The 16,368-nt window shown below is 36.4% G+C and overlaps 1 protein-coding gene across 3 annotated transcripts in view; it reads left to right on the forward strand.

Annotated features, from left to right (window-relative positions):
* Positions 1-16,368, forward strand: part of Acf (ATP-dependent chromatin assembly factor large subunit) — a 74,335-nt gene that overhangs the window by 49,773 nt on the left and 8,194 nt on the right. For 2 of the 3 annotated variants that reach the window (XM_083118835.1, XM_083118836.1), the window contains exons 16-23: positions 1,167-1,218; positions 4,400-4,585; positions 7,127-7,201; positions 8,689-8,802; positions 9,126-9,265; positions 10,786-10,943; positions 13,518-13,753; positions 14,886-15,056. In XM_083118835.1, coding sequence (XP_082974961.1) covers positions 1,167-1,218; positions 4,400-4,585; positions 7,127-7,201; positions 8,689-8,802; positions 9,126-9,265; positions 10,786-10,943; positions 13,518-13,753; positions 14,886-15,056 — 1,132 coding nt within the window. The remainder of the gene's footprint in view (positions 1-1,166; positions 1,219-4,399; positions 4,586-7,126; positions 7,202-8,688; positions 8,803-9,125; positions 9,266-10,785; positions 10,944-13,517; positions 13,754-14,885; positions 15,057-16,368) is intronic. The other variant, XM_083118837.1, reaches the window with a different exon arrangement.

Genomic DNA, 16,368 nt, shown 5'->3' on the forward strand with positions numbered 1-16,368 from the left:
TTTCATTCACAGTCTTACTTCTGAAATTCAAGACCATGTGTTTCTTATCCTCATCCTTGCACTTAACATAAAATGGTTTAACAAAAAGATGTCATCTAAACATGCACACCCATTTACATTACATCTCGTCATAAAAATCAATAGGAATACTATGAAATCAATTGGATCCTAATCTTTTACTGTTGTGCCACGGGTTATTATTATTATAATTTTAATAAATAAATAAAATCACTTCAATATTTTATAGTTTTATGTTTTTAGTGTGAATAACTAATAAAACAAAGTACAGATGGCTACACTCAAGAACAAATCAGGCTTAAAATTTATTTTGACACTAGAGTGGCAATCTTGAAGTTGTGTTGCAATGTTAAAATTCATTATTGTTTTTAGAATAGCATATTTACTCATGTATAATGTGCACATTTTTCCAAAAAATTTGGCCCCGAAAACTGTGGTGCGGATTATGCATGAATAATCTGGATAGCCAACATGAAGTCAAGCATATTTTCACTATGTCACTGCATATAACACATGCGTATCAACAGGCGCAAATACAAATTGCCAGGTTGGATTTCTGTAGTAGTAATAATTTATTTAAAAAAACACTATGAAGTGAAATGGCCATTCCCCATGATTTTTCACTTTGAAACTGAACATTTTGTGACAGAGAAAAGTGGCGCCGTTCCAACAGAATTCGAGCATGCACCTCATGTCCGGGATGAATATCAAGCGGTATTTGTCAGGCAAGAAATAATACAAAATAACTTCCTGGGTGCTGCAAATCTATAATGTAATTTTGATCTCGCTTTCTTCTACTACAGAATAAACAAGGTTGTTACAGAAGTGAAAGCTGGTATTCTAAACACTGTGGAGGGAGAGGTGGAGGTGGCATCGGTTGGTGACTCAATGTATGCACAAGATAGTATTCTTCTCTTGGTACAGATAGAAACAGGTGACTCATTGAATAGGAATGATGTTTTTTCCCCCCTTGATTGGCATAGCAACAGCTTTACAACCTATAATTAAGAAAGCCATTTTCACCATCAAAAACCAGGGTGCACATTATACACGCACGTGCATTATACATGTGTAAATATGGTAAGTTTGTTTCTATGATGAGTACATACTGAAGGTGAAACTATAGCGATATTTCTTATTTTTTACAGGTGGTGTCATCAGATTCTAGCAGCACTATAAAGAAACTGATGAAGAGTGATGGTAAGTAACAAAGATTCTCCACAAACTAGCGACAGTAGGAAGAGAAAAATGAGTGGGAGGTAGGGGAATCTTTTTCTGGGCAGTCAGAATGGATATTGTCTGATGCCAGTTTCCAGTGGCATCTGCATCAAAAAGTATCAGTTTGAATTCTATCCACCTGTTTTGCAGGATCCACACAATGCTGCATGACACTTTTCATTCAGTCTTGGTATCCTGGAAATTATGCAATTTCTATTGTACAGTAAATGCCAGAATTGTGTGGCAAAAGTGTATTTCGTGAATAATTGTGGCTTGTAACGTTCTGCTCTATGCTACAAATTTAAGAAGCTACAAAAATATAATCAAGAGGTCAGGATGTATTTTAATTTAGATATAGCAGAAGGCACAAATTACTTTGTTGGAGGTTAGTGCCGTACTGTAGTATGATGCCTCAAAGCTCGCTACGAACTTTGTCTAAGGGCCAACACTTCAATATCAAACTCTGTTAATGCCGACCTGCAAAATAGACTACAACATGGGAAACGTCCCAATCTCGTGGAAGACAAGCACAAAAAGGTCATTCAATTCTTTATCCACTTTTCGAAGATGCATTAACACTAGCTAACTACAAAATGCAACTAACTACTGAACCATCACCAAAGAACAAAATTGATACCACCCTTTTTTTATGGTTCTTGCTTTTGGCAATTGATGAGTTTCGGTTAATAAATGATATTCAAGAATCACCGTAAACATTAACAACAAATGGTTTATTCATGAAAATTTAACCTTACAGAGAATAATAGATTCACCCAAGAATCATTTTAATTGAGGTGCTTTCTCATGTCTTTGTACGTATTTATATATCGGCAATTTTTAACTGATTTACACATCAAAGAGTATTCTTTAGCAAGGTAGCTGATTATGTTTGATCAACAACAACAATAATATGATTTAATAATTTCTTAACGTAGCATTCATTAATTTCATTTTATATCAATAATGTATTTACACGACCCAACACTTGTTCTGACCAGCAAAAGTAAGAATAAATGCAAATGGGTCAATCTAAACATTGTGGCTATGCGCCGTCATTATTGTAATGGCATAATTGGTGAGCAGAAAGGAATATATATTACTTTACGTTTAACAATAATGTGAAATATAAAATTGATGCGAGATGCTCGTGAGGGAATTTTACAGATTGTAAAAAGGACGCAGGGAAGTTGCAATTGTGACGATTGTTATATTAAGTTACAGTTCACTATTGTGTGCTGCCACAAATATAAATCTTAATTCATCAATTTTGTCCATTTTACATCACTGTTAACTTCACGTCCTCAACAACTTGTCACAATTGCTCATAATTCACAAAACGCAATCTGACCTCAAAATAAGTTACGCAAACATAGTCTGAGTCATTTAACTCTTCAAACCAACATGTACACAGTCAAAATCATTAATTGCACTTTTACGTTTTTTGAGCCACACTTGGCAATTAAAGCCAAAAGGGGGGTGTTGGTACAAAATTCGTCAAACATGCACTTGTCAATTTTGGTTGATAATAAATTCATCACCTATACCTGCTTACTAGTCTTTTCTAGCAACGTCATTTGTGCTGTACAATAGGTCCATCAGCAGCATACTTTTACAGACTGGTTCAGTTTTCCACGTGGTGTAGAAGGTACGTCTTCCGGTTCCCAAGTTCGACGTGTTCAACCAACTCAAAGTTTCTTCTTAACGGAGTGTTCATTAATTCTCGGCAAACCATAGTCCTCCATCATTCCAATAAGTATCCATATTAGTGCATGTACAGATAAGCCCTTCCATAACTCGTATTCCTTCGCAACGCAACACTGTTCAAATACGGCTGTTATTCAAACGATGTTCGCTTCATGATTCCTGCGTGTACTGCCTTGCTCGGCGTACCTGCTCCAATCAACTCCAAATTGTGCACTGGCAAAGCGAGTGAGACAGCGACGTCTGTGTGCAAAGCGAGGGTGAGGTCATCCAGTAGATGGCCTGTTACATTCATGCCGCACCTGGTGCTGCCATATGGTGATCAATTCGGGAGCTAAATCTTTTCTTTCGCAGCACTGGGGAAGTAGGATATGATTTACGCAATGTGGAAGATTGTGGACGATTTGTACAATGTATGTTCTGAAAAATAAGTAAGTTCAAGTAAGATCGCCACAAGGTGCTTTAATATTCTTATTATCTAATATGTAAATATTTTAAAGCAAAACTCTTATTAAGTAAGGTATAGTAGTAGTGGAATCTCTACTGCAACTGTGGCCGAGTGGTTAGCACATCGTGCTGCGACGCCAAGGGTCCCGGGTTCGAATCCCGGTCGGGCTTGGTTGTTTGTGAATGTCCATTCATCAATTTCATCATTTCATCACTCATCCCCATCTTCGCAAATTAGCCAAGAGGCACAAAACGCGAAGTAAAAATAAACTAAATCAAATCAAATCTACTGCAACTGTAACATTTATAACATTTATAAATATTTCAAACAGCTTTAAATTGTTAGTGGGAACCAGTTAAGACAAGCTTCCCAGTGGCCTTGAAATCCTGGAAAAGTTAGGAATACCAGCTGAATATGTTGTTAGATTTTTCTTCATGTGATTGACATGCAAAGTTGAAGGCTTAACATTTATGTATGAAAGCATTACAGAAATGGTTTATTGTTTATTATTTGATTACCTGAAAAGGCCAGGTAATTTGCTTTTGAATTAATGGAAACCTTGCAAGAGTATAAAGTGGTCTCTGCCCAGCCCTACTAGTTCGGTAGCTTTCAGACCGAAGTAAAAAGCCACAAGCAACACTTGTCTTCTGGAAAATAACCTACCTGCACGTGTTGCCTGTTGCTTGCATGCCACTCAAGTTGGGTCATTTTCTCAATAGCTTACATCCCGTCACCTCAGTTTGTTGATTGCATATGTAGTTTGAAAGTTCCGTTGTAGTAACATGAAACATTACAGGATGGTTTGAAAATTTTATCTTAAATTGATTTGATAAAATTGGTTGTTGCACTAAGGGGGTAATTTGGTAGTTTTAACATTGGTCTAATTTAAATTAGCCTGTAATTGGTTATTGCTGTGCTTGTAATTTGGTAATTTTAACATTGGTCTAATTTAAATTAGCCTGTAATTGGTTATTGCTGTGCTTGTAATTGGTTATTGCTGTGTTTCCATTCCAGGTAAAGGTAGCCGTCCTGGCACTCCAGACGATGCTAGTGTTGACTCGGGCATGAGTTACAGTGATCCATCTGCCCAGTTGCTACCTCAAGATGCTTTTGCTGTGAAACCAGTTGTCAAAGATCTGGCCTGTGCTATATTACAAGTGGCACAGAGTATTGAACCCAGGTACTTCCAGAAACCATTAGGTAAGCAATTTGTATTTTCTTTCAGTGTACGTTGGGGGACTTTCATATCAGTGACAAAATGTATACAGGCTCATAGCCAAAGGAAAGAGTGGTGTACCAGTTTTAATGGGGAGGAAATACAGGAAATAATTCTCAGGTAGTGGTGAGGACGTATTTATATAAACTTTTCAACCCAGCAAATTTGGTTTGTGGGTCAATCGTCTTCTAATTTTGTTGAAACTTATGGATGAAAATGTCACATAAAGGTACTATTGAGATTTATTACACACTATCTAAAAACGAAACTTAAGAGTCCTCTTTTTTGCCATGGAATTTCTCTGAAAACGTGTGTATTTATTTGTTAACTTCATTCTGATAGACGTAGAACATGTATGTCAGCCCAGCATAGTAAGGTCACACATATATACCGGGCAGGAAGGGGGTTCACATGAAATTTGACATATTAGAAACAACGAAGTCAACTTACATTTATGGAAAACATGGAGGAGCATGAGGTTTTTTTTCTCCATTTAGAGTAAACTTACAATTTAATATCTTCTGTATGCAAGTAACAAGTGTGTCCTAAAAGTGTTGCCAATTCATTAGAATAAGCTAGACCTAATTGCATAGCCTGCAAGGTGCAGACACATTTCCTTTGTCAACCGGCTGGAAATCAGCTATTTTTCACCGGTTTAAGCCTGTTACTTTTATTTTTAGTAGTAGAGGCATGCATATTTTATTTTTGACGGAAACACGAAATGAAAAATAACACATTATAATGATGAAATTCACTCAGGTAATGTCAATGTCACATTGTAATGTCAATTTTTCATGTTTTTGAAAGGGCCTTCCCGATGGCACAGTGGTAGTGTCGTCTCCCCCTTGTAAAAAGCCATTTTATAGACTGCTTTTGATCTGATTTTTCACCGCTATAACACTGAAATTTATTTTATTTTTACTGCTTTTGAACCCAAAATTGACTATTTTTGTATCAAAATTTTTGCTTTTTTTTTTATTTACCAAAAATATGTGCCTCTAATTATTAGTATTTGAAGTTAGTTATTAGAGTGATGTAATTTTGTGGGATGATTTAACTCCACATTTAAAGAGAAAATGTCAAGTTTTTGAGATTAATAAAAATTTTGAGTTGTATTTAATGGACACAGATATACTATTTTAAGTACCTTTGACATAATCTTTCTTCTAATATATAAAAATGGATATGTGTGTGTGTTTGTTCCGGCATAACTCTCGAACGCCTGGAACGATTTCAACCAAACTTGGCACGCATATCAATTGCAACCTTGAAATAAATACTGTTACGTAAGATACCCCTGGCACCCCTAGGGTGGGGGTGGGAAGGGGGTGACATGTAAAAATAACAGAAAAGGACCAATATTAGTGTTTAATCCATAGTTTTCGGGGTCGCTACGATGAATAGTGACACTTACAATGCCATTCAACTCCAAGACACCCATGGAACCCCTGGGGGAAGGGGGTGACATGAAAAAGGCCGATATTAGTGTGGAGTCCATAGTTTTCGGGGTCGCTAAGATGAATGTCGTTCAACTCCACGTTCACTTCACACTATAGTTAGAATTCATTATTTTCCTGTCTACCAGGTGTGCCGGTTAATAATTCGTTTTGAATCATCAAAACCAACGAACACACACGTCTTGCGTTAGGACATTGTCACCGTACGTTTCCACAAGGATACGATGGATTTCACTTGTTTTTTTTTACAAGAAAAGCCGGAAGTGCAGCGCTTTTGAAGGTCAACATGTTTCCCACATAAACCCAATATCATGATCACTCACACTTTTTTGCACATCCACGGTGTTTTGACAGGTAATGTCCTGGCAACACACTGGTGTCACGGTTGAGACTGTGCACCAACCTTTGCTTCCAGCACCATCCAGCAACGATATTAAGAATTATTAACCGGCACACCTGGCAATAGAAGATTGGGATAAATAAATACCTGGGCAACCAGCTAGTAATGATATAATTATGGCTTAGTTGGTGTTAATGTAATGGTCTGAGAAAGTATTGATTCAGATTTAGTATCAATACTGAACGATACCTTCTAGAGTTCAGTCCGCAAAAATACCATACAGTACTTTTGCAGCATCTAAAGATACTGAAAATGGATAATTTTCATTATTTTGGCAAGTGCATCATGGGAAGAAATGGATTTTGGGAAATGTGAAATTATGCATATTTTAAAGGAATGGTATTAAGTTAATATGATAGTTTCAATAAAGAAAAAGTTATAATTTAAGAGATATGATTATGCTGAACTACCTTTAAATTTTTTCAATTTCCAACCTTATTAAATTGTTACAATTTCTATGTAAATTTAAGATTGTTTGTATTGTGTCGAAGAATAGAAAATGAGAAATAGAAAGTAGCTTGGAGTGTTAGTAAATAGAGAAATTTAAAGGGAAGAGTCCCAAAAAATTTGTTGTATAGCTAGTTTCAGCCTAGATTTAACATCAGTTAGGTGTGCCCTTTTATTCATGAAACTAGTTATGTTTGAATTAATTAATGTTCCTGTTGCAGGTGAAGATGAAAAGGAAAATCAGAAAAGAGTTAAAGCTCAATCAAAGAAGAAAGAAAAGGACAATGCTGAAGATCGTAAGTAAAAGTTATAATTTTATTAATATCACATACATGGTGTTCAGTGTGGAGAATGTATGTACTCAGATGTTGAGTGTACTTACAGTAATTGCACATAATAACAAAGCATAAATCGTACCTTATGTATGTCATACTCATACAGCAGGTAACAACTCTGTTTTTATATACAGAGGGCCCGAAAATAGGAAATGTAAAATGTGAAAACATAAAAAGTATTAAAGCCTAAGGGAAGAGTGAAATTCAAGTGTGAGTAAGACAACTACCCAATCAACTTTTTGGATAATAAAAAAAAACATAGAAGAATTCTAGCAACGGGACAGAAGTAATAACTTGAATTCCCCATCTAAAATTGCAAGACATGCAGTGAAAATTTGTGATGGATTAACAACCCTCTCTTGTGGGTAGAGGAAGTGGATGACTGCCTTTAACTGCCACGTATTAGGTTCAAATTACATGTCTGATTGGATGGGATCTGCATTTACTGTTAATTGGCAATTTCCTACTACTAGTTTTAGAAGTCTTGTGTAAGTCAGAATTTTAGTTAGGGGATATTTCCCCGAATATATTGAGCTGTGAAAATGGCCTGAAGTGCAGATGCATCCAAAAATTTTAATTCATTCATTCATTTGTGTAAGGGGTGATCACTTATTCTTAGATGTCAGGTTTACCATGCTTATGTACTGTAATCAAAGTGCCGTGGATTCAGTTCAGAGTACACACATGTAGAATGGTTTGGATCCTATGTCAAACTGTATATCTAGCCATGATTAACCCAGCCGGAAACGCTTTATCAAACTTGCACAATTTTAGACATCAAAATGTGGGGATCTGTATTTACTCTTATACTAATCGATGCTTTATTGTTAGATTTAGGATTCTTGTGGAGGCAAATGCCTTCTGCCAATAGTTTCCCTGTAAATAACATGGTTTTCTCATCGGTCTCTGTGCCCGTTCTAATATTGTGAAGTGTGTGATTATTTGTAGCATGTGAATGTTTCTGAAGAAAGCAGTAATTATATTATATTGAACTTTGTGTGCATTTCCTCCTTGCACTACTCTTGTGTGTTTAAGATATTTATTCTTGTCTTAGCCTCAAGCTAAAGAGCTACAGTTTTGCTTGCTGGCCTTTTAGCACCTGGTTTTGCTTCTGGTGCTCATATTTTGCAATTGTCAAAATAAAATGCCCTTGGGAGACTGCAGTATAAAAGCAATGGTGATTTTCTTCTTTATTTTGGATGAGTCATAAAAAGGATCATTGCAAGGATCATTGCTTTCATGTTTTCCCATAGTATCAATGCCACGTACACATAAGTAATATTTTTCACGTATACATTTTCCACATATGAAACACATATGTTCACAAAAAATAAATACTAGTTCACTGTAAGTTCTAGGGCTTAAGGAGAAAATGCTATGTCTGATATTTGTTTTGGCTACTGGTTGATATTCTTGTATCCATACTGACGACACTCCTTCTTTTTCAGGTACCGATGATGGTGACGATGTTACATCTACTACGAGTCCACTTGAACGATGGGAAACCTCTCTAATGGCATGCACCAGTTTGTCACAGTTATTCCTCCATTTTTCAACACTTGGTTAGTATGGGCCAGATTAAATGGTGCTTGCTGAGTCGATACCGATTCCAGTGGTATTTTTATGGGAGTGTATCAGTTGGAATTTATTTGCCAATACCAGCTGATATTTTTCTGGAGTCCAGGCATCTTGCAGAGTTCAAAAATAACAATATTGTCGAGAGTTATGGATTTTGCAGTTGTTGCTAAAATGGTATTTGTATCGTCTCAGCCCTAGTATGGAGTCTTCATTGTAAATCAACTCTATAGTTCTTTTATTATCTACATTTTTTAAATGTAAATTTTCAGTAAGTGGCATTAAAGTATATCTTGCATTTGTCTTTCAGATAACACTATAGCCTGGTCCAAGTCCTCATTGAACGCTCGCTGCAGAATCTGCAGGCGCAAGGGAGATGGAGAGAAGATGCTACTCTGTGATGGGTGCAACAAAGGTCACCACATGTATTGCCTGAAACCAAACCTAACTGTAAGTAAAAAAAAAAAGAAGTGTATTGAATGCTGTAATGCTGTACTTCCCTCAATAATTGATATATCCGTGCTAAACTTTAAAAATACAGTAGAGACTTCCTAATCCAGTCCCTGCTGCCGAGATTACACTTCCTTTGGAAATCTGTCATATCCTTCCAAGCAAGATAATAATGATGTATAAGTCTGTGGAGGGGAAAAGGTGCAAGTCAAGGTGAAAAGTTAGTTTTAGGCCAGTTGGTGCTGTGGTGCCTATACATGAAATACTTTGATTTACAGTAGGGCTTAGCTGATATCGATGTATTGGTTTTGGCTGATACCTGCAGATTTTCCCCCACACTGTGGAACTCTCACAGGGTCCGCAAAAATGTCAAGTGACACTTTCACAGTTTTAATATCCTGGAAATTATGCAAAATGCATGGGTTTTCTTAAAATTTCAACAACATGAAATGGATTAGTCTTGTTAAAGTATGAATATTTTAAAGCTAAATTTTGGGTTTGCTATAGGACAGTTACAATGTAAAAAAATTACATTAAAATTTATAAGTATTCTGAACAACTTTGAATTCTTAATTGAATTCAAGTATCTGCATCAGTATTACTGAGATTTGGTAAAGACTATTGGAAGAGGCACATATTTTTGGTAAATAAAAAAGCAAAATATCGGTATAAAAACAGTCAATTTCAGGTTCAAAAGCGGTAAATAAAATAAAATATCGGTGTTATAGCAGTGAAAAATTGGATCAAAAGTGGTATATAAAAATACATTTTGGTTTTAAAATTGTGAATATAATCCTAAATTTGATTTAAAAACTACACTTATTCCACAGAATTAACATTTCACTTCTAATAGCCCATTTATGTAGTTATCCGAGTATTAAGTTTATTTCTGTGTAAATGAGTAAATTTTTGTTTCTCCAATATTAACAGCAGAATTAATCAATTTTCCGGGAATTGCATAACTCTCAGGATAATTCAGACCTCAGAAGGTGCAGTGTCAGTGAATAAACCCCAAATTTCGTGTTTAAGAGTTAATTTCGCTTTTTGCAGTTCATTTCGCATTATTTCGTGACAAAACATGGTCACAAAATGCATCTCACACCTTTCAAAAACATGAAAAACTAACACTACAATGTGTTTTTTCAAATTTCGTTTTTTCGTCAAAAATGCATGCTCCTAACTATTGGCATCAGTCCAAACTGGTATTGGCTTAACCCTAATTTATAGTTTATATTTTTTTGACACGTTTCTAAGTGACCATAATGAGATGAGCAAATGATACGTAGTACATACTGATTGCGTTTCTTTTATTTTACCATTATCATATATTTGTCTGTTATTAATGTTTTTAAATACACTCCATAGTACATTGAACTTGTAACATTAAATTAACAAACATTTGTAAACATTTAATAAACAATTAAGTAAAAGTTTCACACTCAGCAATCTCTGTACAAGGAGTGGCCGGAGTAGCAATAGTTTATATTGTATCATTTCAATTTTACATTTTCCACTTGTAGCAAGTGCCGGAAGGAGATTGGTTTTGTATTTCCTGCCGTCCACGAGAGAAGGTCTCAACTCCACGTAAATCAAGAAGATTGTTCTCAGAAGAATCAGATGAAGAGGGATCAGATGAAGAAGAAGCAGAAGAGGAGACATCAGGCGAAGAGGAAGAAAGGTAAAAATACCACTCTTCTCACTTTCTATTGCATGGTGTAGCTTTACATAGAATTTATTTATTATAGAAGTGCAGTGTGTTAATATTTTTCTTATTTAACGTTGCTTCTCTATTATTTTTGGGGAATCCCAATGACAATGAGATTAAATTGATTGAGGACACTCACAAAGAAACACCCAAGTCAGGACTCAAACCTGTATCCTTTGAGAAGTAATGTGATGTATAAAATCACTTCCATCATCATCATCATCCTTCGCTGTTTCCTGCCTCTGGCTGGGTCAGCATAGAAGTCAAGCCTCTCCACTCTTTCTAACGTGTTCCAATCTCGTCCTCTTCTCCTAACATTCTCCACTATCTTCTTTTTCCACCAACATCTTGGTCTCCCCTTTGGCCTTACTTCCACTCCTTGTGCATTGTAAGCTGTAACTGGCAGTCATTCTGCATCCATCCTCTTCATGTGTCCTACCAACCATCTCATCTGTGCCTATCTATTCTGTCCTGAAGTTTCACCACCTCCACTGTCTGTCGGATCTCCTCATTCCTTATTCTATCCCTTCTAGTTTTCCCCAATATACTCCTTAGAAATTTCATCTCTATTGCCCCATATCTTTCTTTTATCTCTCTCCGTCATTGTCCAAGTCTCTGCTCCATACGTAATTATTGGCACATAGTATGTGTTATATATTACCTTATTGCATTTTATCCCTTTTCCATATTAATCTTCTAGCACTTTGATAGGATCCACCACACCTTTGGATCTCAAAATAATAAATGGCCTCCCTGATGGCACAGGGGTAGAGTCGTTGACTTGTAATCAAGGGGTCCCGGGTTCGATACCCGGTGGAGGCACAAGTGGTTCGGATCCCACTTTAAACTGTAGGTCCAGCCCCGATTAGCCTTACTGTGCATAAAGTGGACTTAAAACAACAAATCAATCAAAATAATAAATAGGAGAAGATTCATTCTAGCCATAGACTCCTCTGATATAGTCCAGATCTTTCTACAGTTTGTGGTTAATGTAAGTGTCAGACATTTTATTCATTCATGGCTTTTGCATTTCATTTAAAAACCTTGTGGTTTGGAATAAATTTTGATACTTGGCAAGAATGTCTAGAAATTAATGAATAGCAAGAATCAGATTGTCTAATTGAATGGAATTATTTCTGTAGCCTAAATTCAGGGTGTCCACTGGCCTGCAAGTCCTGGTAAAATAAGGGATTTTATGGAAATATACAAAAATCTGGAAAAGTTGGAATATTAAATATGGTTGTTGTACTTGCAGTGATTATAGTTATTTCACATTTTAGCGTAAAGTGTTAATTGTACTTGAAGAAATAGAAATACTAAATGAAATGAAGCAAAAAGTAGTATAGAATTCCTGGGGGTGCATTAGCATTGTTGGTTTGATTGATTGATTTGGTTTATTTTACTTCGCATTTCTGTAATTTTTGGCTAATTGCGAAGATGAGAATGAGTGATGATATGATGAGACTGATGAAGGGACACTTACAGAGAACACCCACGTTCAGGCCAAGATTCAAAGCTGAGACCCCTGGTGTTGTAGCATACTGTGCTAACCACTCTGCCATGGAGGCCAGCTAGGTAGTTGGTTAGTACACTGGATTTGTTGTTCATTCTAATAAATTTACGGTTCATTTTTCATTCAGGTATGTTTTCTACATTCTTTTTAGTTTCTTTGATACTTTCATTTAAGATGTGTGGGTTATCAACCCTCAGCATCTTAGTCTGCTGATGGGGTTGTCATCTCAAGGCCAGCAGACTGACCTAGGTTTTCTCTCAGGGTTTTCCTTCCCTTAGCCTTTGAAGATCCCTCTTCACCGCAAATCAGGGGTTCCTCCATGATCACCCTGTGGAGGTATGGGTTGCCTCTTCCACCATCTGAGCCGTACCAAAGGATTCCTTCTCCACCTCTTCTGCTGTTGAGATCTTCGTAGTTACCCTGGGAAGGGGGCCTTACAAGGTACTACCATCCACAACCAGATGGGCCAAGGTTTTTTTAAGAAGTCTTGCGCCTCTTGGTTCTTCCACCTCCTCAACCATTCAGATGGTATACACCTTTGGAACCGTAAACTTTAATTATTGTCAGTAGAAAACTTCTTACGTCACATGCCGGCAACATATTTGTGAAAAACACTAAAAAGCACACAAACAGCATGATAAAAGACACTTTAGCAGTTCTTCCGAGCTTTCGATTCCATCTCTGAATCATCATCAGGGCTGGTCGAGCGGTGACAGAAGGGACGCGGTTAAAGTTCCGCTGGCGCTACTCACTGTGTCTGTAGGAAGATGTCATTGCAGTCTTGCAGTGTTGGTAAGTACTTATATGTTTGGATTGTTGGCTGGGGGAGATTGATTTTTAAGTTTTAATGTGTTGTACCATGATAAATAAAGATTGTAATTATTGTATTGAAGATATATTGTGCAACCCAATGCTGTGTTGCCACAAAATAAATTTATGCTTTTACCAAAGAGGTGTCGTTTTGCTATGTGATGTCTGCCATTTTATGTCTTCAGTTTCTGGTAATGTTTTCCGTTTTCTTTCTTCAATTTCAGTGAAGCTGAGTCTGTGCATAATGATACCTGTGACAAATGTGGGAAAGCTGGTCATGTGATATGCTGTGATATATGCCCTAGAGTTTTTCACATGGAGTGTATCGATCCACCAATGAAGAGAGTCCCACGAGGCAAATGGGCATGCCCTAAATGTTCTAAGAAGAAATCTAGAAGCTCAGCAGACTCTTCTAGAAGAGCATTATCATTTGGGGAAACTTCTCAAAGCAAAAAGCATAGTAAGTAGTTAAATGTGGTTGTCTTGTTCAAGACATAGCATCACATACTGAGAGATACACAGTTATATTATGTGTGTTTTAGCAGATGAAATAACACCACAGCATATGAACGTGCACAACAATTAAGATAGATTTAGGCAAGAACTACCTAAGGCAGCAGGTGCTTACTATTAGCCTTCTGTGTTCTCATGTGCTGTGTATATGTGGTTTTAAGATTCTTGAATACGTTTGTACAGGTGAGCATATATTGGAAAGTTTTTCTGACTGTCAATAAATGTAACTTTCAAATCATTTTTTTCCAGGACTGCTGTATTAGGTGGTAACCAATACGTGAGGCTTTTCTGACAGTATGTGATGTAGTTCTCTCTTTTTACAAACTAAGCAATTTCTTAAAACAGGTCAGGTCTTCGAGAGGTAATGTTGCTGGAAGACTTTACATACTTTTAGCAATGTTACTTCTCAAAAATCTTTAGTTGGTTACAGAGATCAGTTTGTAGATAACTTTTAAGAGAACTACCACATGATCTGTGACTTTTCAGCCATGAACATTAAAATCATATTTTCTTATTTCTTTGTGAATGAAAATGTTCACAATCATTCTTCAAGCATAAAAACATATTTCCAGCCTTCTTCCATAGAATTCACATTCTGTACTCTCTTGCTACTTTCATCATTATTGAAATGTTTCCTTGACATTGTATTCATATTGTATGAATAAGGCTCATGTTTAACTTTTGTTGGTGTGTACACATGCACACACATATACCTGGCCCCCTTTTATTTACCAACATTTATCAAAATTTTATAAAAAGTAAAAACAAGTTTCCATGGAACCAAGAAAAATAATCATGAGCTTTAATCATAATTTGTAAAATTGCTTACACTAAAGTGGCTTGGCCCAAAAAAGAATTGGACAATATTTTTTCTTCTTTTTTTCTGTTTTCTCTAAATCTCACTTAATTTTTTGCTTTTGTAAAGAAAAAGCAAGATACTCTTGGAGATTGGCCCTGATATTATTTAGTAGCCTCAACAACTCTGCAAAAGCCAAACCATTTTATCCGCATCACGTCGTAAATTAAGTATTGAAAGTACTGTTCCTTAGTTATAACTGTAATCATGGTTTGGTCTTCAGATCGTACCACTGGAGGCTCTCGTGCAGCCCCAAGTTCAAAACCTTGCCCAGTTCCAAAGCCCTGGTGGGGTGACCCAGGGGACGAAAGTCTTGGGCGAAGGCGGTGTGCCACAGAAGCCGATAAAAAGATCTCCAATGCGGCCAAGAGATTGAGGAGTGATTCATGGGATGGTATGTATTGCTTGTAGCAGCGAACCAGTAGGAATATGTTACTTGCTGGTGTATATACATGGGGAAAGACGTTAACTGTTTCACTTACTTCTCTCACAAAAATTCTGTGTTTCCATGTGACAAATATTTTGTCTGTTGAATTTGGTGACACTGTCTCCATTCTTAATTGTTTGCCTTTGTCTCACATATTGGCCAGTATCATCGATATTGAAATAAATTCTCTCAAATTTTGTGCAAGTCTGAATACTCGTGAGAATTATGTAAATACCAAATTTTCAGTAGCTCTGTACCAGTATTGCATGGTAAGACTGCAACTTGCAATTTTTAATATTATAATTACTGTGGAAGGTTCCCAACTTTTACATGTCATGCAGAACAGACAATCTTCCCGGTCTCATTTTTCAGCCCTAGTGAAATTAGAACACTGATTGTTCAGTTAATTGTAGGTTTGTATAACAGATAAATTATAATCTAAATTCCATGACCATATAAACAGCAAATTGTGAATAGTGACAGTGTCAGCAGAATCGATAGATGATTAAAACATTTTTCACGATGAACACTGAACTATTTTTTTTACAAGTAAGTGAATTTTAACAGTGTTTATGCCATGAACATAAATCAACTGTTCCCTTTTACAAGAACTCTTTTTCCATTCTAAATAAATTTCTAGGAAGCAAATTTTGAGCTGCTGAAGGAATTGAGCTTGTGTCCATGGAGTACCCTTAGTAATGCAACGGTAATAGGCTGGGTGGCTGTGGTGCATGTCGCTTGAATCTTAACCCACATTCTTCTTGACCACATGAGCTTAAATTGCACTGTGGCTGTTATAGCTGCATGTTCTTGGAGTTTGGTGGCATATTGTGTACATAATGCTGCTTTCATGAGTCATATATGCTGATTTGTAGCAAAATCTTACGAGCAATTTGTTCAATCTATGAGCAAGTTGTTCAATCCACTGTTAAGTTGATTTACTCTCCTGTGCTTGGTGACTGTAACTTTGTGTAAGCTACTAATATTTGAGAGACGGTAAACAAAATGCAGAGATCGATCATTTATCACTGCTTGAAAATCCATGATGTTCATAAAAGATATGATTTGTGGTACAACAACCTCCCTCGAAGAGGGAATTTTTAATCAGGCTGTCCATGAACATGTTTCAATGTTACTGTTCGTAACTCTATCTCTTACAATCAGAAGGAAACAAGTGTTATAGCAGGCATCTCTGAAATTAAGTATTGTGTGTGATGAATTAAAGTTTTACATTAGCATGCCCCCCACCCCCATCCAATTTAATGTCGTGGATTTTAAT

This window comes from Lepisma saccharinum, chromosome 3 (genome assembly GCF_977018435.1).
Source record: "Lepisma saccharinum chromosome 3, izLepSacc3.1, whole genome shotgun sequence".
NCBI lineage: Eukaryota > Metazoa > Arthropoda > Insecta > Zygentoma > Lepismatidae > Lepisma > Lepisma saccharinum.